The sequence below is a fragment of the Budorcas taxicolor genome, chromosome 4, assembly GCF_023091745.1.
Source record: "Budorcas taxicolor isolate Tak-1 chromosome 4, Takin1.1, whole genome shotgun sequence".
Classification (NCBI taxonomy): domain Eukaryota; kingdom Metazoa; phylum Chordata; class Mammalia; order Artiodactyla; family Bovidae; genus Budorcas; species Budorcas taxicolor.
Genome location: NC_068913.1, coordinates 15,441,946 through 15,465,203, shown reverse-complemented (window position 1 = coordinate 15,465,203; position 23,258 = coordinate 15,441,946). Strand labels below are relative to the sequence as shown.

General features: G+C 42.0%; 1 protein-coding gene across 3 annotated transcripts in view; it reads left to right on the top strand.

The window, feature by feature from the left end:
* Window positions 1-23,258, top strand: part of SLC25A13 (solute carrier family 25 member 13) — a 229,996-nt gene that overhangs the window by 100,420 nt on the left and 106,318 nt on the right. For all 3 annotated transcript variants that reach the window (XM_052638583.1, XM_052638584.1, XM_052638582.1), the window contains exon 5: window positions 22,954-23,093. In XM_052638583.1, coding sequence (XP_052494543.1) covers window positions 22,954-23,093 — 140 coding nt within the window. The remainder of the gene's footprint in view (window positions 1-22,953; window positions 23,094-23,258) is intronic.

The following is a 23,258-nucleotide window of genomic DNA, read 5'->3' as shown; positions in this document are numbered from 1 at the left end:
CAGTGTGTGAGAGTTCGAGTTAGTGTACTTCTCTGCAGACACTTGCTGTTGTAAGTCAGTTTCATTTTAGTGTTCCACCCATGGCTTTAATTTGCATTTTTCTGATTACTTATGGGTTGCACAACTGTAGAAAAGTCTTTATTGGCCATTTGAGTGTCCTCTTTAGTATGTTTCTGCTTTCTAGGTAAAAGGCCTTTGTGGGTGTTTTTACTCTGGGACTTGTACTTTTATTCAATTCAAGGAATCCCGAGGAACTTAAGTTCTTAATTTTAAAGTTCCTAGTTTTAATTTGTAAATGCTTCATATCACCAATATTTTTTTTTAATCAATAGTGCTTTTCTTAGATTTAAGAAATCACTGCTTACCCCACAGTCATGAGGATATTTTTTATACTACCTTTTTTTTTTTTAATGTTTTGGCTCCACGTCACAGCATATGGACTCTTAGGTCCCCCCCACCAAGGACTGAACCTTCTCCCCCTGCAGTGGAAACAGTTTTAACCACTGGACTGCCAGGGAAGTCCCGTCTCCTGTATTTTTTAATATGTTTTGTTTTAATGTTTTTGGTATTTATATTTGTTTTTAGTTTTGTTTATTATATTTCTGTTTTTGGTTGCACTCGGTCTTCACTGCATCCCGGGCTTTCTCTAACTGTGTGGGGAGAGAGCATCTCTAGGTGCGATGCTCGGGCTCTGGGCACGTGGGCTTCCGCACTTGTGGTGCAGGGGCTCAGTTGCCCCATGGCATGTGGGGTCTTCCAGACCCAGGGATCAAACCCCCGTCCCCTGCCTTGGCAGGCGGGTTCTTGTTCAGTGTACCATCAGGGAGGTCCTCCTATATTATCTTAACAGAAGCTTTGTTTTCCTTTCAAATTCAGATGTTAATCTTTTTGGATCTGCTGGCTTTTTGGTGGCTCATCCTTGGGTGTAGCCGGGTGTTGAGATCCTGGCCCTGCTGTGGGCATCTGATTCGCCCAGCACCACTGGGAGAGGGCCACTCTTCAGAGCTGCGGTGACACTGCTGTCCTGAGTCAGGCGTGGGTCTGTTTCTGAACTCTGTCCTCTCATAATTATCTGTTCTGCACCAGAGCTTTATGGCCTTAATTGGTAGATCCGAGACAGCAGACTTTTTCCTGTAAAGGGCCAGATAGTAAATATTGGGGGCTCTGTGGTTCATAGGCTCATTCTCACAGTGACTCAGTTCTGCTGTTCTGTGGATGCATGTGGCTGTGTTCCAACAAACTCAGTTTGTAAAGACAGCTGGTGGCCAGCGGATCATAATTCGCTGACCCTTCCATCAGTGTATTAACAGGAACATACTCCAGTTGATGGTGTTAAGACTAGGGATTAAGACACTTGGTAGAATGGTTTGGTTGTGGTGATATCTGGGTGTCTGCCACGAGCTGGGAAACAAAGAAGGGTCTCTTCTTTGTGTGTAACATGGTTTGATTGGCTTGAGAAAGTGACTTTTGAACACAAATTTGAAAGAGGTAAGGTAGTTCATCATATGGAACAGGGATGAAGGAGGGGAGGGAAAATGGCCTTTGCCCTTGGTTGGAAGGAGGGTATGTTCTTGGCACGTTTAGGGAACAACAAGGGGGACCCATGTGAACTAAGTGAGGCAAGGGGGTCCTGGTGGGAGAGGAGCTCAGACATGGATCTGCTCAAGGAGGACGCTGTAGGCCAAGGTTAGGACTTGACTTTGATGGTGTGTGAACTGGGAAACCATTGCCGGTTGCTGGATTTGTTCATTTGTTTTTACCAGAGGAGTGCCATAGTCTGGCTTATATTTTAACACATCACTCTGGCTGTCGTGTTGAGAACAGATCATAGAAGGGCTCGAGGAGGAGGAGAGAATGGTTAGGAAGCTGGTGCAGTACCCAAACGACGGGTCGTGGTGGCTTGGACCTGTTAGGGATGCTTTGAAGAGAGAATCAACAAGGGGTCTGTGACAGGTTGGATGTGGGCTGTGAGAGAGATACAAGAGGCAAGAACGATTCCAGAGTCTCTGGCCAGATTAACTGGAAGAGTGGAGTATCCGCTGATAACTTGGAGGACTGCAGGCTTAGGGTGCTGGGGGACAGAACAGGAGCCCACTGGTGAATGTGTTGGTTTAAGGCATATGTCTGTGTATGTGTGAGTTGCTCAGTCGTGTCTGACTCTTTGTGACCCCATGGACTGTAGCCTGCCAGGTTCCTCTGTCCATGGAATTCTCCAGGCAAGAACACTGGAGTAGGTTGCCATTCTCTTCTCCAAGGAATCTTCCTGACCCAAGGATCAAACCCAGGTCTCTTGCACTGCAGGCAGATTCTTTACCATCTGAGCCACGTGGGAAGCCCATTTTGATGCCTACTGGATATCGAAGTGGGGAGATAAAATAGGCACTTAGGTATGAGTGTAGAATTTGGGAGATAGATATTTAGTAGTTATCAGCAAATAGGTAGTGTATGAAGCCATTCAACTGGACAAGGAAGATAAAAGATTAAGATGGGGTGTCTATTGAATGCTTACTATGTTGTAGGCCTGGAGGTACAGCAATGACAAGACGGAAAAATCCTTCCATTCAGGCAGCTTACGTTGTAGGGAGAGAGACACAGGAAACAAATTAAGTATGATGTCAGGTTCTATCTATCCATAAGGTAAAGCAGACTCAGTGGGGAGGAGGGATGGAGGCTGGCCAGGCAGACCTGGAAGAGTCTGTGTCCCAAAGTGACATGATATGAATTATGTGGCTCAGATAGTAAAGAATCTGCCTGCAATGCGGAAGACCTGGGTTTGACCCCTGGGTGGGGAAGATCCCCTGGAGAAGGAAATGGCAACCCACTGCAGTATTCTTGCCTGGAGAATTCCATGGACTGAGGAGCCTGGTGGGCTACAGTCTATGGGGTCGCAAAGACTCGGTTGGGCGCACCCGAGCCGACTAAGCTCACATTTCGGGAAGAGGTAGAGCTGTGGGGCCTGGAGGTCATGGTCACTTGGGAGGTGCTGACAGTCCAGGCAGGGGTGATGGAAGCCTGGACTGGGCACCAGCGGGGCCGTTCCCAAGAAGGAGTCCTGTATGACTTGGCCCCTGATTGGCGCTGGGTGAAAAGGGGTCAGAGGAAAGGAAGAGGCGGGGACCTGGGAGTAGCCTGGGAGTAGCTTGTTCCCCTCGATGACTTGTGGTTTTACATAATCTTCTGAGAGAAGGGCAAGTGAAAGTTGCTCCGTCATGTCCGACTCTCCATGACCCCATGGACTATACAGTCCATGGAATTCTCCAGGCCAGAACACCAGAGGGGGTAGCCTTTCCCTTCTCCAGGAGATTCCCAACCCAGGGATCGAACCCAGGTTTCCCGCATTGCAGGGGGCATTCTTTACCAGGTGAGCCATCAGGGAAGGCCCTGGTGAGAGAAGGGAAGTAGCTGTCATTGTGATGTTGAAGTTTATTGATCACCACTTCATACCCGACCTGAGCTAAGTGCTTTACATGTAATTAACTATGTAACCCTCACAGCCTTGGAGGCCCGTCCTGGTATAATTCTCATTTTTCTGATGAGGAAACGGCCTTGGGAGGTTGAGTAGCTCCTCTGTGGTCCTGGAGTTGCCTGTGGTGGAGGCGGGGTAGCAGCCGGCCTCATTCTCTGTGCCACACCGCCTCCCGCTGGCGCTGGCCAGGTTCTGTGAGGACCGCCTGCCTTTGTGATCCACGTAGGTGCCCGTTCACCTCCCCTTTTTTTTGGGGGGGGGGGGGCAGTTTTTCTGCGAAGAAGTAAAGAACAACAAGTAAATGCGTTAATTAAAGATTTACCAGACTGGAAAGTAATTATAAGAAGGTCCCTGGATTAGAGTTCTCAGTACACATAGAAATGCCCTGGTTACAGACGTCCAAGTATTTTGTCAAGAGGCACTTGTGATGGGCTCTACCTGCCTAGGTGGCTTTATCTTTTGATGTGAGCAGATTTTTGAGTGAAGGGGGAGTCATGGAGTTGTGGGAAGGGGAGGGGAGGTGGCCTTTGTGCAGATGGAGGATAGTAGGGGCGGTCCCTTGATTGAAGTGTGGGTGCTGGGAGCAGGGGCCCCATGTGATGGCACGTCCACCGTAGGCCTCTGAGCAGGTTTTTTTTTTTGGTTAGGAGAAGCAGTTGGGAGTCCTCCAGTGCTGCTGAGAGGACAGGGACAGAATCCGAGTGATGCTTGGAAAAGGTAGGGTTTGTTGTGCTGACTGGAGTGGGCAAAGCCAGAGGTAGGTGTGCCTGGGATCCTGGATTCCTGAAACAGAGAGGTTGATGACCACTCCCATTTTGTGAGTGGACGGACTGAAAGTCCGGGTTTGAAAGTACTTACCCACCTTCTGAGCAAGTTGGTGTAGGGTGGTTTTCCAAAACTTTCATTTCCCCAGGTTTCTTATTTGTTAATGCTGCGAAAGCAAAGCATTTTCATTATGAATTTTAACAAAGGGGTGTGTGTATGTTTAGTGAAACTGTTAATCTGATATATTTAGTACACCTACCAGTGATTGGTTTTCTCATGATGCTAATTTAACATTAACTACCCTACTGATCAGTGTTTCTTAGCAGTTGTATCTGCAGTAGGCAACAGTAATAGCCTAACTCAGTACTAGTGGAGGACCTGAATCTTAACTCTGTCTAGCGAAAGTCCCAATCAACCTTCTGAAAATTCAGAGTACATTGTATACCAGAGTACTCCCTTTAAGTTGAAATGCAACAGTTTTACTTGCTTAATGCCATCACATCTTTGTTTTCCTTTGACTTTTTTTTTAATTACTTGTAAACAAAATTTCATGAAATGTTTTATATGCAGTTTTGAAGTTTCCATTCTTAGTATATGAACATAAGCACTCAGTTTCATTGTTTGGTTGGTGGTGTGTCCGTCCACAGTTCTTAACTGACCTTTAGCAACAGGGATTCTCAACTGTCTAGTTCTAGATGAGTGTTAGAGAGTCCTTGAATGGCCACAGTTGTTAGTTAATGTTTTGTCGAAATGAGCGTTTTCTTTGAGCAGATCTCAAAGGAGTCAGTGATCTGCCGAATGACTGGAACTATTTGCTTTTTTAAAGAGGGACTTTGAATGAGTAGACATATGTCAGTTAAGACTTTTCCAGTATTGCTGTTTAAAAACTTCAATTGTAAAATCATCTTTTCTCTGAGCCACACTGGGAAACTTGGCTGCTTTGCTGTTTCAGCTCTGTCAGTTAGCCTGGAATCCAAAAGAAACTAGCCCAATGTTGATCTTTTATTGTAAACTGCAGTGGCCTCTTGTCCTTTAATCTTAACTATTGAGTGATAGTCTTAAATTTGGTTACTTTAAAGTGGTATCTCCTGTTTATGGTAGTGTTGTATGAGACAGGATCCTCCAATTAGACAAATTTTTACTTTACGAAGGCTCTGAGAAGTCCTGCGGAGAAAAATAAATTAACTTTGTCCAACTATTTGAACAGAGCCTACCATTCCTTTGTGTGTGAGACGTAAACAGAATCCACAGAACTAATGAAGCAACCTCTAACATCCTTCTCTAGTTAAGTCTCTGACGTGTATGTTGGTATTTGGAGGGGCTTTTCCTGGGTTCACAGTTGGATTTGTGCAGGAACACCTGCTGTGATGAAATGGAATTGGAATGTTCTGGGAACGTGGACAGGTTAGATGACATGAGGGATTATGTGGAAACAGCCTGCTTCAGTCATTCTGATTCCAGTTGAAGAAAACGATGAGAGCAAAAAGCACACAAATAAGTTTTGAAGATAGACACTCAAATTTAATAATAAATGTAAAAAGCTAATGAAATGCAGGTATTGGACTAGAAAAGGACTTTTGCCATAATTTTTTGAAGCCCACTAGAAAGAAGGCCCTTTATTATTACCTTTGTAAAGACACTTGAGAAATGAAATATTGAGAACAATGACTGAGAGGGAAAATGGTTGAATCATAAGGGCCATTTTTTGAGCAAAGTTCACTGTTAATGTAAATTCTGATTTTGATATTTCACAAAAGCATGTTATTTTGGTGAGAGGACATTATTACCCTGTAGTAGATTTTATTTCATGTTTTAGGGAGGTCCCAAGTATAGTTTCTTACGCACATTCCGATAGAGAATGGAAATACTGAGTAAGAGCAGTGTGAATTTTAAGACTAAATAACCTCAACATTGCTGAGAACTGGTGTGCCTGGGGGCAGAGTGGCTTGTCTGAGATCCTAGAGACTGCGCAGAAGCTGTGCCAGTTCATTGGGTCAAAAATCCACTATTTGCGAAAAGCTAAAGGCGGATTTGCACGATTGACCGTAATGGCTTCAATTTTGAAAGATAGTGGTATCGGAGAGCACTTCCAGTTGGTGGGATAATTTGAGACTCGTCCATGCTCAGATGGCTAAAATATCGTGCTGCTTTTGCTACTTCCTCACTCCATTTTAAAAATAGGGAGTTGGGGGCAGGGAGGCCTGTAGGTGAAGGAATGTCAATCGGAGAGTAAATGACAGTAACCCTGTGAAGCCACTCCTTAGTTAACTATCGCCTGAAGGTTAACTGTTCTTTAGAAGCTGGTCAGTGTGGAGAGGCCGAATTGGGGGCTTCTGGTGTGCATGTGAGCGCGCATGTGTATGTGTGTGTGCACATGTGTGTGTAAGATGAAGGAAGAGAAGAACTGGTGAACAGGAGAGAAGGTGTGGAAACCAGAAAGCTAGCGGTAAATCCTAAAACTTGGAGTCCTGGGGAAGATTTGACTCTTTTAAACTGTTCTGCTCACTTAAAAATAGTAAAATTATACCATTATTCTTTCAGTATAGGAGGAGATAAAAATACAGTTTTTCTAAATTGGAAAATTTGCTGTAATCTTGCTGCTAATGACTGATTTCTTCCAACACTTGCAAGGCAGTTTTTGCTCCGATAGGTGGATAAAGGAAACAAAATCAAGAACATATTGGAAGTTCTCAGAGAAAATTACAGTTTAGGTATATGTTGGGGGTGGATAGTTAGACATTTTAATTGAAATAAAACAGTTTTATACTAATAAGGGATCACTGTGGGTGTACATTTGTAGTGCATCTGCTCTTGAGCATTTAAGTAGGGTTAAATGTATGTTAATGCTTTTGCAAGAAAATTATTTTTGATAACATCCGTCTAAGGAAACTGGCTTAGGAAATTGGTGTTTTAAACAATAGAGAGATTATACTTGCATTTAAGGAGTGAATCAGGATTCTTTGTACTGCTTTAAAAATTTCAGAGAGTTGAGAGTGTTTTGGTGTGTTCCTCTCCAGTGGTAAGGAAAGTTAACAGAAATTAACACAACAGATGAATTAGCAAGAATTAATACAAGCTTACACATCTGGAGAATGACCGCAGTCTGCTGTGTATACCTCCACACACCATTTTTAATGACCTACTTTTGATTTTATGGAAGACTGCTAATGATTTATTCTCTCCAATTGAAAATCACTTTTTCTTTCAGATAGGTTGGAAATATCTCAGTTGGCCGCTCTCACTGTTTGATTTAGATAGTGCCTATGATAGAGGATTAGTGTCAAATGCCACTTAGTTGCCAACTGGGAACGTTTTTCATTGTGAACCAGCACTCACTATGATGGCTTAAATAGTGTATTAATCTTGAGGATTAATAGATCCATCACGTTTTAGAATAGGAAGGATTCTTATCAATAAGCCAGAGCACAGGCTCTCATTGTAGTAGTGGCGGGGGGGGGGGTGTTCATTACGACTCTGGACTCTCTGGCTCCATCGCAAAGCTGCTGAATAAAAGTTTGTGGGCGTGGGGCTTGGGAATGTGTTTTGGACAAGCTCTCCCAGGGCACACGGTTCACCCTGCAGTCGAACAATGGCTGGTGTCACTTATGGCTTTATTTCATGGACACGGAAACAGGTACAGGGAGGGGAAGGTGACTGTTTTCATAGGAACCACAACTTTGTCTTCTGACACTAACCGACGGATGATATTATTTTCTAGAATGCCCCGTGACCTCATATCAGGATAGTCCCATGTATCTCTCTGCACAGAATTGCAAGAGTTTTTTTTTGTTGGTGGTGGTGTGGGGGGTTCTGAGCCTTCATTTATTTATTTATTTTTATTATTATTATATATTTTTGGCCACACCCCAAAGCATGTGGGATCCTGGTTCCCCGACCAGATATCTAACCATGCTCTCTTCATTGTGGAAGCTCAGAGTCTTAACCACTGGACCAATAGGGATGTCTTGGAAGAGGTTTAAATTTAGCCCTAATTTCTACATGCATCAACACCTCATATGGCTTCAAAACTATGTTCAGCTCAGCTTAACTGTGTGTGTGTACATGAGTCTGTGTGTACACTTATTTTTTGAAAGATACTTATTACTACTGTACCTGCATGCTCAGAATAATAATAATACTAATAATAGAAAGTTTACAGGGACTTGTAGAGAACTCAATTTAATGAGAAGAGTCGAGCGTGTGAAGTGCTTTTAATGGCACCCATCTTCCCCCAGAACTTCCTTGAGCGAGTCTGAATTGTAGCCAGAACACTTCTTTCCTCTTCAGACCCTTAACTGTGATTAATAGGAAGAGGCACTTGTCAAAAGGGTTGGAAATGGCAAACCTTGATGCTGGTGCGTGTGGCAGTAGAGACAGGTCTGCATCCACTTTGCTCCATTATGTTATTTAGCTTCCGAATTCAACAATTTGTCTTTTGCTCTCTGCTTAGAAGATGTTGGCCATATAAGCTGCTGTTAACCGTATCAGCAGGGCGGAATATTAAATCCCTTCAAGCGAAACTGCAACTTTCTTTGAGGATTTAGCCACACAGTAGAAAAAGCACCCCAGTGAAGCTGTTGAGGAGTAAAGGGCGCTGTTCGCAGCTCTCCCTTTGCCTCAGAGAGATGGATTACTTTTGGGTTTAACTGAAACATCCTTTCTGTGTTTATTGTATTAATGAAATTTTTAGGGTCCATGAGAGTGAGAGAGATTATGGTTCAGTGTTTGGAATAATGTAGCTTGATGAACCTTTTTTATTTTAATGGGAAACTCGTTTTCCTTGATTTGCAGCTTCAAAAAGTGAATCTTTTGGAAATGAAAGTGCACTAATTTAGTTATACTGTATGGAAACAAAAATGTAGAAAGTTAGAATTTGCATAAGTGAAGACCTCGATGATTTCAGATTATAGTGTGGTGGAGGTTAAGGAATAAGAGGCCATAGAATTTGTAAAAACAAATTCAGTCTAACCACTTAATGGCATGTGCAAGTAATTTGCCAATTAAATATTTCTAGTATCTGAAAGATCTTCAAAGTAAAGAGTGGAGGTTCTTAATCTTTCTTAATTTCATACTTTCAGAAACATAATAGAAAATTAGTTTTTGATCACTTTTCATTCAAAATTTTAATATGTGAACTAAAAGAAAGATGAATTTTAAGTGTTTGAGGAAAATTATTGCTTTTTGAGAAATATATAAACTATGATATTTTCAATGACACTATGCCTGATTTTTTTGTATCATTTGTAAATATTTGGTGCCCAGATAACAATCTTCATTATAATTAAGACTTTAGATTTTGAAACTTTACCATTTTAATGGTTACCTACTAGGTTTAGAAAATTGTACTGGGCACACTTAGCTACAAAGCAACCCTTGAGGTATTTTATTCTGTTTATACATTGAGAGAATGGAGTTAGAGAAAGTAATTTGCCTAATATCACTCATTAGTGTGAAGCAGATTTGAGGGCTCCAGGTTTTTAGTTTTTAAAAACAGCTTTTTTTTTTTGAGATATAGTACACCCATCTAAAGTGTATTATTCTGTGATTTTTAGTCTATACACATATTTCTGCAACCGTAAGTTTTAGAATATTTTCATCACCCCAACAAGAAACACTGTTGCTTAGCAATCCTCACACCCCATCCTGGACATTGCTATAAATAGCATCATACATGTGGTCTTTTATGACTGGTTTTTATGTTTTCAGGGTTCAGCCATGTTGTAGCTTGGAATGGAACTGTTTTCCTTTTTATTTATCACATTGTTGCTGGATATACCACATTTTCTTCATCCATCTTTCAGTTACGGACAATCTAGTTGTTTCCACTTTTTAGCTGTCGTGTATAATGCTGCTTTGAACATTGTGCACAGGTTTTTATGTGAACATGCGTTTTCACTACTCTTGGACATATGCCTAGGGGTGGAGTTGCTGGGTCACTTAGTAGTTAGTCACTCAGTCATATCTCTGCGACCCCATGGACTGTAGCCCACCAGGCTCCTCTGTCCATGGGATTTCCCAGGCCAGAATACTGGAGTGGGTAGCCATTTCCTTTCCCAGGGGATCTGCCCAGTCCAGGGATCGATTCTGGGTCTCCTGCGTTGCGGGCAGATTGTTTTACCGTCTGAGCCATCAGGGAAGCTCTGGGTCACTTGGTAATTGTGTTTAACTTTCTGAAGAACTGCCAAACTCTTTTCTGAAGTGACCGTGCCCTTTTGCATTCCCGCTGTCAATGTATGTTGATTTCAGGTTTCTTTCCGTCTTCACCAACACTTGCTGCTTGTGGGGGTGAAATAGTATCTGATTGTGATGGTGGTTTGGTGGTTTAGTCACGTCTGACTCTTGTGACTCCATGGACGGTAGCCTGCCAGGCTCCTCTGCCCATGGGATTCTCCAGGCAAGAATACTGGAGTGGGTTGCCATGCCCTTCTGCAATCTCATTGTGATATCTCATTTTATTTGCATTTCCTTAATGGCTAATGATGTTGAACATCTTGTCATGTGCTTATTGGCCATTTGTCTTTGGAAAAATGTCTACTCAAATCCTCTGCCCATTTTAAAAATTGAGTGAATCGTCTTTTTATTATTTCAGTTGCGAGAGGTCTTTATGTTATTCCAGAGTTCTGTATCAGATACTTGATTTGCAGCGTTTTTCTCCCATTGTGTATTCTGTTTTTTCACTTGGTCGATGGTATCGTTTGGAGTAGAAAAGTTTTAAATTTTGAAGAAGTCCAATTTATATATTATTGTCTTTTGTTGCTTGTGTTTTTAATATTATATCTAAGAAACTTTTCTAATGCAGAGTCACAAAGATTTATGCCTATGTTTTCCTTTAAGAGCTTCACAGTTTTAGCTCATACGTTTAGGTCTTTGGGCTTCCCATGTGGTGCTGGTGGTAAAGAGCCCGACTGCCGATGCAGGAGACATAAGAGATGCTGGTTCGATCCCTGGGTTGGGAAGATCCCCTGGAGAAGGGAATGGCAACCCACTCCATTATTCTTGCTTGGAAAATTCCATGGGCAGAGGAGTCTGACTGGCTACACTCCATAGGGTCTAAAAGAGTCAGACATTACTGAAGTGACATAGCAAGCATGCATTTAGGTCTTCGCTCCATTTTTGAGTTAGTTTTTATATATGATGTGAGGTAGGTTCTACCTTCTTTTGCATGTGGATATCCAGTTGTCTCCAGATGAGAATACTGGCGTGAGTTGCCAATTCCTTCTCCAACTTGTCTTATATGTTTATCTTTATGCCAATACCACATAGTCTTGATTACAGTGGCTTTGAGGTAAATTTGAAATACAACTTTGTTCTTCTTTCTTGAGATTGTTTTGGTTATTCTGGGCCCCTTGAATTTCTATGTGAATTTTAGGATTTGCTTCTCAGTTTCTAGAAAGACAGTAGCTGGACTTTTGATAAGGATTACACTGAATCTGTCACTTTGTGGAGTATTATCATCTGGAGAGCATTAAGTCCTTCTGGCTACAGTCTGTCTTTCCATCTATTTAGGTCTTTCATTTCTTCTGACAATGTTTGATAGCTTTTATAGGTTTTGCCTGTCTTTTGTTAATTTTTTTCCTAAGTATTTTATTCCTTTTACTTCACTTCAGTTCAGTCACTCAGTCGTGTCCGACTTTGTGACCCCATGAATCGCAGCACGCCAGGCCTCCCTGTCCATCACCATCTCCTGGAGTTCACTCAGACTCATGTCCATCAAGTCCATGATGCCATCCAGCCATCTCATCCTCGGTCGTCCCCTTCTCCTCCTGCCCCCAATCCCTCCCAGCAGCAGAGTCTTTTCCAGTGAGTCGAGTCTTCGCATCAGGTGGCCAGAGTACTGGAGCTTCAGCTTTAGCATCATTCCTTCCAAAGAAATCCCAGGGTAGATCTCCTTCAGAATGGACTGGTTGGATCTCCTTGCAGTCCAAAGGACTCTCAAGAGTCTTCTCCAACACCACAGTTCAAAAGCATCAATTCTTCAGCGCTTAGCCTTCTTCACAGTCCAACTCTCACATCCATACATGACCACAGGAAAAACCATAGCCTTGACTAGACGGACCTTAGTCGGCAAAGTAATGTCTCTGATTTTCAATATGCTATCTGGGTTGGTCATAACTTTCCTTCCAAGGAGTAAGCGTCTTTTAATTTCATGGTTGCAGTCACCATCTGCAGTGATTTTGGAGCCCAAAAAAATAAAGTCTGACACTGTTTCTACTGTTTCCCCATCTATTTCCAATGAAGTGATGGGACCAGATGCCATGATCTTCGTTTTCTGAATGTTGAGCTTTAAGCCAACTTTTTCACTCACCTCTTTCACTTTCATCAAGAGGCTTTTTGGCTCCTCTTCACTTCCTGCCATAAGGGTGGTGTCATCTGCATATCTGAGGTGATTGATATTTCTCCCGGCAATCTTGATTCCAGCTTGTGTTTCTTCCAGTCCAGCGTTTCTCATTATGTACTCTGCATAGAAGTTAAATAAGCAGGGCGACAAAATACAGCCTTGACGTACTCCTTTTTCTATTTGGAACCAGTCTGTTGTTCCATGTCCAGTTCTAACTGTTGCTTCCTGACCTGCATACAGATTTCTCAAGAGGCAGGTCAGGTGCTCTGGTATTCCCATCTCTTTCAGAATTTTCAAAGTTTATTGTGATCCACACAGTCAAAGGCTTTGGCATAGTCAATAAAGCAGAAACAGATGTTTTTCTGGAACTCTCCTGCTTTTTCCATGATCCAGCGGATGTTGGCAATTTGATCTCTGGTTCCTCTGCCTTTTCTAAAACCAGCTTGAACATCAGGGAGTTCACAGTTCACATATTTCTGAAGCCTGGCTTGGAGAATTTTGAGCATTACTTTACTAGTGTGTGAGATGAGTGCAATTGTGCGGTAGTTTGAGCATTCTTTGGCATTGCCTTTCTTTGGGATTGGAATGAAAACTGACCTTTTCCAGTCCTGTGGCCACCACTGAGTTTTCCAAACTTGCTGGCATATTGAGTGCAGCACTTTCACAGCATCATCTTTCAGGATTTGAAACAGCTCCACTGGAATTCCATCACCTCCACTAGCTTTGTTCATAGTGATGCTTTCTAAGGCCCACTTGACTTCACATTCCAAGATGTCTGGCTCTAGATTAGTGATCACATCATCATGATTATCTGGGTCATGAAGATCTTTTTTGTACAGTTCTTCCATGTATTCTTGCCACCTCTTCTTAATATCTTCTGCTTCTGTTAGGTCCAGACCATTTCTGTCCTTTATCGAGCCCATCTTTGCATGAAATGTTCCCTTGGTGTCTCTAATTTTCTTGAAGAGATCTCTAATCTTTCCCATTCTGTTGTTTTCCTCTATTTCTTTGCATTGATCACTGAAGAAGGCTTTCTTATCTCTTCTTGCTGTTCTTTGGAACTCTGCATTCAGATACTTATTCCTTTTAAGACTATTGTAAATTGAATCATTTTATTAATTTCTTTTTGGGGTTACTTACTTCCAGTGCATAGAAGTACATTTGATTTTTGTACACTGATCTTGTATCCTTCAACACTGCTGGGTTTATTAGTTCAAAGAGTTTTTTAGTGGATTCCTTAGGACTTTGAATATAAGGTCATGTCATCTATGACCCAGCTTTTAAAAATCACAGCTCTTTTTTTTTTTTTTTTAACTACAATAATACTGTGTGTCCTGGGAAATATATTGAGGAGAATCGGTTGAGTTTTTGAGATTATATTTAGGAAAGAAGTGATTATCACTTTGTAATTGTCTTTTTATGATCTTAAAAAAAAATTGCAGCAGACTTTTAAGCTAGAAACATTTGTGTTGGAAGCAAAGTGAAAGTGAAGTGAAGTTGCTCAGTCGTGTCTGACTCTTTGCGACCCCATGGACTATAGCCTACCAGGCTCCTCCCTCCATGGGATTCTCCAGGCAAGAGTACTAGAGTGGGTTGCCATTTCCTTCTCCAGCAGATCTTCCTGACTCAGGGATTGAACCCGGGTCTCCTGCATTCCAGGCAGACACTTTAACCTCTGAGCCACCAGGGAAGTCGAAGTCCCCCAAAATAAACTCAAAGACTCTGAGTTTATTTGGTAAAGTCTTGCTTTAAATAACATCATCATTATTTTGTGATATTATGGGAACTTTTGACCTTCCAAACGTAGTTTGTTTGGCCCATATTACAATAACAATGATTATACTTTAAGAGATAAGCATTCTAATTTGTTTTTACTTTCAGAAGGAGTGATTGAGCTGAGAAAACTAATATCCAAAATATATATCTAATATTTAGGTATTTATATTTCAGTTCTAATTCACTTCACTTCTGATTTCATTTAAATTTTACTTCTAATTCAGTTTTGCTTCTTTGCCTATATGGGCTCAACCTCGGGTATGATTTTTAAGACCTTGTACTTTGGGGAGAGGACCATCTAATTTTTTAAGTTAGTAATGAATCTGCCAAGTAATGCTTATTTGAAAGCCATTAGCTGGTGTATTATGAATTACAGTCATCTGTATGTAAGTATGTATATATGTATTTATTTCACTGAACCAAATAAGAAACCAAAAAGCATAAAACATTTTCCCCTTTCCTTTCCAGAACTACAAGTTAGGATGATAGGTTTAGAAAGCTCAATGGTAAAGGTTTAGTGATAGGAATGGTCCTAAGATAGCCTGCTAGAGTCTTTCATGGTAAAACTCATGGAATTTTCCATGAAAGCAAGAGTACAGCGCAGAATTTGAAAATATTTTGGTTTTTAGTTTCTCATTTTCCAGTTATGTGATGGAAGGGGTACCATTACCTCTGAATGCCTCATCAAGGCATGGGGAAATCTTAATCAAATGTTAAATGAAAAACTGATTTGAGTCTCCTAAAAGGAGAAAAGAATATAACCAGGGATGATATTAGAGTGTCTTCCAAAGTGAGGAAGGAATTTCAGAACTCAGTGTGACCCTTGGGCTTTTCAGTATTCCTATTCATAAATGCACAGGAAAATGTCAAGGCCAAGAAAACCAGTACCCCAGAGTGACTTATTGGAACAGGATGAAGTATTCAAATACTTAAGTATCTATAAAATATTTTCAGAGAAAAAGTGTGAGTTTTCACAACTGACAAGATTTAATACTTTAATTTCTTAAGAGTTGATTAGCCTTGAAAGTTCAGTTCAGTCGCTCAGTCGTGTCCAACTCTTCGCGACCCCATGAATCGCAGCACGCCAGGCCTCCCTATGCATCACCAACTCCCGGAGTTCACTCAGACTCACGTCCATCGAGTCGGTGATGCCATCCAGCCATCTCATCCTCTGTCGTCCCCTTCGCCTCCTGCCCCCAATCCCTCGCAGCATCAGGGTCTTTTCCAATGAGTCAACCAAAATGACTACAGAAACCTTGCTACTTTTCCTTTGTCCACAGTCCTTCTTCCCTCTTACACGTATCATTTGGTTTGTTTAACTAGAATTTGGTAATCTTACAATATTTTAGTACACACACCTCTGTTAGCTAAGTTTGGAGAGTGAAAAAGAAATTTTGTAGAGATTTTACCAAATAATAAAAAAACTCCAGGTCTTTTTTACTTTTTCTTTTTTTCCTGTAGAATTCCATGACCAGTTGTTCTTCCCATAGTGACCTTTTCTTCACCACAAATGTTGTGTCAAGATCTTAGGATCTGAAAAATAATACCTGCTGCTGGCAAGTGATGCCAGCATCTATTAAGTACCTCAGCCAGGATCTGTCCTGTCTCAGTGACACCAGCTGGCTTTGATCCTCAGTATTCCGATTGGACCCTTAATTCACTTCAGAAGAAAGGAACTCTTCTTCATGCTGTTGCTCTTTACTGAAAAAACTCCCTCACAGATGCATCTGAATAAATCCTCCACAACTTTCAGGACCCAGATCGAGCTTTATCTTCTCCGGGAAGCCTTTTCTCTCCCACTTTGTAAGTGCATCCATCCTTAGACTTGTGTTTCCTTGCTGCTAGGGACCCTGGCCCTTTAGCCCTTAATCCAGCATGGTGTGTGGATGTGCTGTTCAGCTGTTTCTCGAGGACTGGCCTTGGAGTCGGCACTGTGTCTTCTCTGGCCCTCCTGCTTCCCGGACCTGGCACAGTGCTCCCACCTGGGTAGGCTGGCTGACAGTTGGCATTTTTTAAGTGGCCAGCGTGTTAGAACAAAGGAGACCTGAAGATGAACACCGTTCCCAGGCTCGTGTAGTTTGGACACTGTCCAGCTCCAGGCAACACCGGCCACATAGGCCAGGACGTGAATGTTGTTCACCGGGTTGTACGACCTGCCTGTCTCCGGGGTCTCCAGGTGGTCAGTGTGTACCCTTACTGCCTTACATTAGCCCTCCTGAAAAATCTTTCCTACTTCCTTCCTTTCATATCTTTGGTCTGTTTCAATCCGGGCTTTAAAACCCTTCTATAGCCCGTTAGGACAGTGTTTTTCAGAGGTTCTGGACCCTTAAATTAGAAAAATACGGTGGTGGTTCAGTCACTAAGTCGTGTCTGACTCTTTGCGACCCCAGGGACTGTAGCCTGCCAGGCTCCTCTATCCGTGGGATTTCCCAGGCAAGAATACTGGATTGCCATTTCCTTCTCCAGAGGACCTTCCTGACCCAGGTATCAAACCCAGGGTCTGTATTGTAGGCAGATTCTTTACTGCTGAGCTACTAGGGAAGTCCTAGAAAAATGTAGGATGTTAATTAAAATGCAGCTTCTTTAGTCCACTTGTATCAGCCTAGGCGAGGGCCTGAAGACTTCTATAAGCAAGACTGATAATTCTTATGTGTGTGTGTGTGGGGGGGGGGGGGCGTCAATCCCTAAGTCATGTCCAACTCATTGTGACCCTATGAACTGTAGCCAGCCAGGCCCTTCTGTCCATGGGCTTATCCAGGCAAGAATACTGGAGTGGGTTGCCGTTTCCTTCTGTAGCAGATCTTCCTAGACCAGGGATTGAACCTACATCTCCTGCATTGGCAGGCAGATTCTTTACCACTGAGCCACCAGGGAAGCCCAGTTAACGATCCTTATGCACTTCACTAAAATCTTAGGATATGATTGATGAAGTGACTTCAGTAGGGTGCAAACTGTAGTGCCTCAAAAGGTTAATGCCACTGTCCTCAACCCGCTACACTGTTGTAAACCTTTTCTTCTTCAGTTAAATTCATAAATTCAGCCACAGCTTAGTGAGTATTTATTTGCTCTATGCCCACCATGGTGCAGGCGTGGGGGAGAACCAGATGGGAAAAATATAGTCTTTGTTAATAATCTATGTCAGTTCAGTTCAGTCGCTCAGTCGTGTCTGACTCTTTGTGACCCCATGAACCACAGCACACCAGGCCTCCCTGTCCATCACCAACTGCTGGAGTTCACTCAGACTCACATCCGTCGAGTCAGTGATGCCATCCAGCCATCTCATCCTCGGTCGTCCCCTTCTTCTCATACCTGCAATCTTTCCCAGCATCAGGGTCTTTTCATATGAGTCAGCTCTTCGCATCAGGTGGCCAAAGTATTGAAGCTTCAGCTTCAGCATCAGTCCTTCCAGTGAATACCCAGGACTGATCTCCTTTAGGATGTACTGGTTGGATCTTCTTGCAGTCCAAGGGACTCTCAAGAGTCTTCTCCAACACCGCAGTTCAAAAGCATCAATTCTTCAGCGCTCAGCTTTCCTTATAGTCCAACTCTCACATCCATACATCACTACTGGAAAAACCACAGCCTTGACTAGATGGACCTTTGTTGACAAAGTAATGTCTCTCTTTTTTAACATGCTGTCTAGGTTGGTCATAACTTTCCTTCCAAGGAGTAAGCATCTTTTAATTTCATGGCTGCAATCACCATCTGCAGTGATTTTGGAGCCCCCCCCAAATAAAGTCAGCCACTGTTTCAACTATTTCCCCATTTATTTGCCATGAAGTGATGGGACCAGATGTCATGATCTTAGTTTTCTGAATGTTGAGCTTTAAGCCAACTTTTTCACTCTCCTCTGTGTAGAAAGGTGCTAATAATCTATGTAGAAAGAAAAGATAGATAAAAAAATGTATATTCACACAGACCTAACTGCATACTTAGACCTATCTTTTTGAAAACACATCAGTAGTTCAGATCTGTAGGATAGACAGTTTGTAGAGATAACATGTCTCAGAGATCACATTTAGCTCTAAACTTCAGGGGGATGAGATTTCAATTCTTCAGGCAGACATTTGCGTAAGAGAGACAGACTCCCACGGAATAGTGGAGAAAACTCTGTACTTAGGGTTCAGAGTTCACAGTTTTGAATTCGAGTCAGAACTCTAGTAAGCAATAAATGATAGTTACTTATAGGAAAAATAAGATTGTTGGTTAGAGTGAGATGCATTTTATTTATTTATTTTATTTTTTAATTGAAGGATAATTGCTTTACAGAATTTTGTTTTCTGTCAAATATCAACATCAATCAGCCATAGGTGTACATATGTATGGAGAGAGTAACATGGAAACTTCACATTACCCTATGTAAAATAGACAGCCAATGGGAATTTGCTGTCTCAGGGAACTCAAACAGGGGCTCTGTATCAACCTAGAGGGGTGGGATGGGGAAGGAGATGGGAGGGCGGTTCAAGAGGGAAGGGACATATGAGATGTATTTTAAATTCATTTACTAAGTTTTGAGTAACTAAATTTACTTAATTTATACTTCTATAGCATATAATGGGAAATAGATGGGGAAACAGTGGAAACAGTGTCAGACTTTATTTTCTGGGGCTCCAAAATCACTGCAGGTGGTGACTGCAACCATGAAATTAAAAGATGCTTACTCCTTGGAAGAAAAGTTATGACCAACCTAGATAGCATATTCCAAAGCAGAGACATTACTTTGTCAATTAAGGTCCGTCTAGTCAAGGCTATGGTTTTTCCAGTGGTCATGTATGGATGTGAGAGTTGGACTGTGAAGAAGGCTGAGCGCCGAAGAATTGATGCTTTTGAACTGTGGTGTTGGAGAAGACTCTTGAGAGTCCCTTGGACTGCAAGGAGATCCAACCAGTCCATTCTGAAGGAGATCTACCCTGGGATTTCTTTGGAAGGAATGATGCTAAAGCTGAAGCTCCAGTACTTTGACCACCTCATTGGAAGAGTTGACTCATTGAAAAAGACTCTGCTGCTGGGAGGGATTGGGGGCAGGAGGAGAAGGGGACGACCGAGGATGAGATGGCTGGATGGCATCACTGACTCGATGGACGTGAGTCTGAGTGAACTCCAGGAGTTGGTGATGGACAGGGAGGCCTGGCGTGCTGCAATTCATGGGGTCGCAAAGAGTCGGACGTGACTGAGCGACTGAACTGAACTGATAGCGTATAAATATTAAAATGGATTTTAAATAGCCTTAGCTTTATATGCCAATGTCAAGTTAATATCTTCTGTTACTTTTTTTTTTGTATTAAAACATTTAGTTTGCATGTGTTTAACCTGAAACACATTTTTGCTACATTTAATTGATTTTACTATCCAGCCGATGCACCCTTTTTATAACATGCCTGCTTTTGTAAATGTCTCTCATCTTGCTGATGCTGGCAGGAGATACAGAGGGTAATTTTCCTCATCACTGCCAGGGAAGTTCCTGTTGCTCATTGTAATAGTTTGCTGGGCTTGCTGTAACAAAGTGCCACAGGCTGGGTGGCTTAAACAACTGAAACTAATTTCTTACAGTTCTAGAGGCAAGAGTTCAGGGTCGCGGTGTTGGCGTGGTGGGTATCTTTTGAGGCCTCTCTGCTTGTAAATGATAGTCATCTCCTTGTGACTTCACGTGGTCTTCCTCTGCATGTCCATGTCCTAACCTGTTTTTCTTAATAAGGATGGAAGTCATATTATTTTATGCCACCGCCTCATTTGGGCTTCCCTGGTGGCCCAGATGGTAAAGAATCTGTGCAGTGCAGGTGACCTGGATTTGACCCCTGGGTCAGGAAGATCCCCTGGAGAAGGGAATGGCTACCTACTCCAGTGTTCTTGCCTGGAGAGTCCCAGGGACGGAGGAGCCTGTGAGCTACAGTCCATGGGGGCACAAAGTAGTCACTTTTCAGATTCTAAGGGCCATGACCTCAACAATACAAAAACAGCACAGCACGTAGATCTCATGTCCTGTCACCTCTGAAGTCTTCTGTTACGGCACACTAAACTTTCATCATGAACTTGGCTCTTCAGCTGTATCGCTAACCTCCTCAAGGTCTGCAGTGCTGGCCGTTTTGTTCTCCAGAGACATCATTTCCTTATGACTTTTACTTATTTTCCATCCACCCATGATTCCAGTTAATATCTTTCCTTACTTCCTATAGGACATTGAGGGAGAGATCAAGAAAAGGAAGGACCTCATTTTTGATAGTTATCCTATGATTATTTCGTTGACCATTATTTTATCAAAATGGTTGGCAGAAAGGACTCCACTTCTCCAGCTTGTCAGAAAAATGGCCAGAAAGTCATTTTTGTTTGTATATTTCTCTAAAATTTTATTATAGTATATAAACATTTTTTATAGATTAAAAATGTAAATTAATAGATTTTATAGATTAAAAGGTTTCTTTCTTTTGGTCACATCAAAGATGTTTGCTCCTTGGAAGAAAAGCTATGACCAACCTAGACAGCATATTAAAACGCAGAGACATTACTTTGCTGACAAAGGTCCATCTAGTCAAAGCTATAGTTTTTTTAGTAGTCATGTATGGATGTGAGAGTTAGACCATAAAGAAAGCTGAGCACCAAAGGATTGATGCTTTTGAACTGTGGTGTTGGAGAAGACTCTTGAGAGTCCCTTGGACTTCAAGGACTTCCAACCAGTCCATCGTATAGGAAATCAGTCCTGAGTATTCATCTGAAGGACTCATGCTGAAGCTGAAGCTTCAGTACTTTGGCCACTGATGCGAAGAACTGACTCATTTGAAAACACCCTGATGCTGGGAAAGATTGAAGGCTGGAGGAGAAGGGGATGATAGAGCATGAGATGGCTGGATGGCATCACTGACTCGATGGACTTGAGTTTGAGCGAACTCCGGCAGTTGGTGATGGACAGGGAGGCCTGGCGTGCTGCAGTCCATGGGGTCACAGTCAGACACGGCTGAGCAACTGAACTGAACTGACTGAACGTAGGGTCTTCCTGGACAAGGGGTCATACCCGTGTCTCTGCATTGGCAGGCAGATTCTTTACCACTGAGCCACCAGTGGCTCAATTCTTAAATCTCAATTCTAGTTTCACTTCATTTTCTTATGTCCTGGCGCTCTCTTTTCTTTTCTTCCTAAAGTAGAGAAACGGAATAAATGCAAAGAAACTGAGGGTTACACTTAAAAAGTTTTTATTTTATTGTCCTCATCAGGGCCAGCCTGAGGTTTTCTGCCATCTTTTATAAAATTTATGCCTGGCATAATTCTGATTTTTACTGCCTCCTCCGTGCAGATACACACCCAATCTTATGCTGATGGCAGCACTCCTGTTTCTTCATGGCCAGACTTAAAAACTCTCTGGAAACTTTAAAAGCATGGAATAAAAACTTGTGGGTGTAAGGGGGGTTGGAAGTAGGAAATTTGGGGGAATCAGTGGAAATACATGCCAAAGTTTTTGGCACCCTTTAGAGAACTAAAGAATTTACTTCTTTTTTTCTTTTTTAAAATAGTTGCAAAGGGGAAGGAGAACAAGGTAGTAGACACAGTTTGCTCATAAAAGTGAGCAGGTTTGGTAGATATATTTAAAGATGTGAAGGCCAGGACAAATCCAGTTATGTGATTCGTGTCCCTGTACCCTCCAAGCGTGTACTCTTGTTGGAAGGTGGGGAGACTAGTAAATAAAAACATGAAGCTTTAGAAAAGTAGGGGTTTTTTTGTATCATTTTTTCTGTTCTCTGCCAGTCCCCTTACAGTTTTGTCTTTAGGTTTTTTTTTTATTTATAAGTATTAGTTGCTCAGTTCTGTCTAATTCTTTGCTACCCCATGGATTATAGCCCACCAGGCTCTTCTGTCCATGGAATTCTCCAGGCAAAACTATTGGATGGAGTAGGTTGCCATTTCCTTCTCCCGACTCAGGGATGGACCCTGGGTCTCCTGCATTGCACACAGATTCTTTACGGTCTGAGCTGCTGGGAAAACCCCATAGTAGAGGATAAAAAGAGGGGGAGAATCGGTATGTGTCAAGTCGGAGTGTTCAGGATAAAGTTAAAGGATTGGACTGTTGGCTCGTTTCCCCATTGCCTTCAAGTGTGGCCTGGTGAACAGTGGAATGTTTTAAAACTCTTTTAAGTCTTAACGCTGTTGAATATATGCTTGAAGGTTTATATCTCATTTCCAAGTCCTCAGAAACATTTTAACGGCTTGATAAGGAGGGCTACATTTAAGAGTTGTATTGCGTTCTCAGTGTGTCTTTATGAATGTGTGAGCTTCCTGCCACTGAAGACTGATTTATATTTTCTGTGCCTAGAAAATAGTATTTGTTGAAACTGAACAGATGATGATACGAGACTTAGCTGATAGATGCTGGCCTGCTGCTGCCTTCAGGCCTTTTTGTGTTTGTGTGACCTCTTGATTTTTTCTGTTTTATTGGATGGGATTGTTTCCTTCTACTCCGTTAGACTCCTACGTCTATTTCTGCCATGACTTTAAAACCTGCGTCTTTAAAGTGGAGTTCCTTTTTATATAAAGAGCGTAGCAATATGCATTTAATAACAGGTTTTAGAAGGAAGTACCTGATTTGCTTTGTTGTAATCAGCCTTTCTTTTTCTTTCTTCAGAGGACGTTAAGCAAGTTTTTGGACAGACGACAATCCATCAACATATTCCATTTAACTGGGATTCAGAATTTGTGCAACTACACTTTGGAAAAGAAAGAAAAAGACACCTGACCTACGCAGAATTCACTCAGTTTTTACTGGTGAGTCCAGCTCTTGTAAAAAGTTAAAAAGAATGGATGAATAAATAAAACTAGGATCCCAATCCAAATTTGCTAACCCTGGCCAAACCATCCTATTCGGAAGTATTTCTTCATTAGTATGTAGAAACTATAGGGTTAAACACGCTCTGACACACTCTGTAGAAC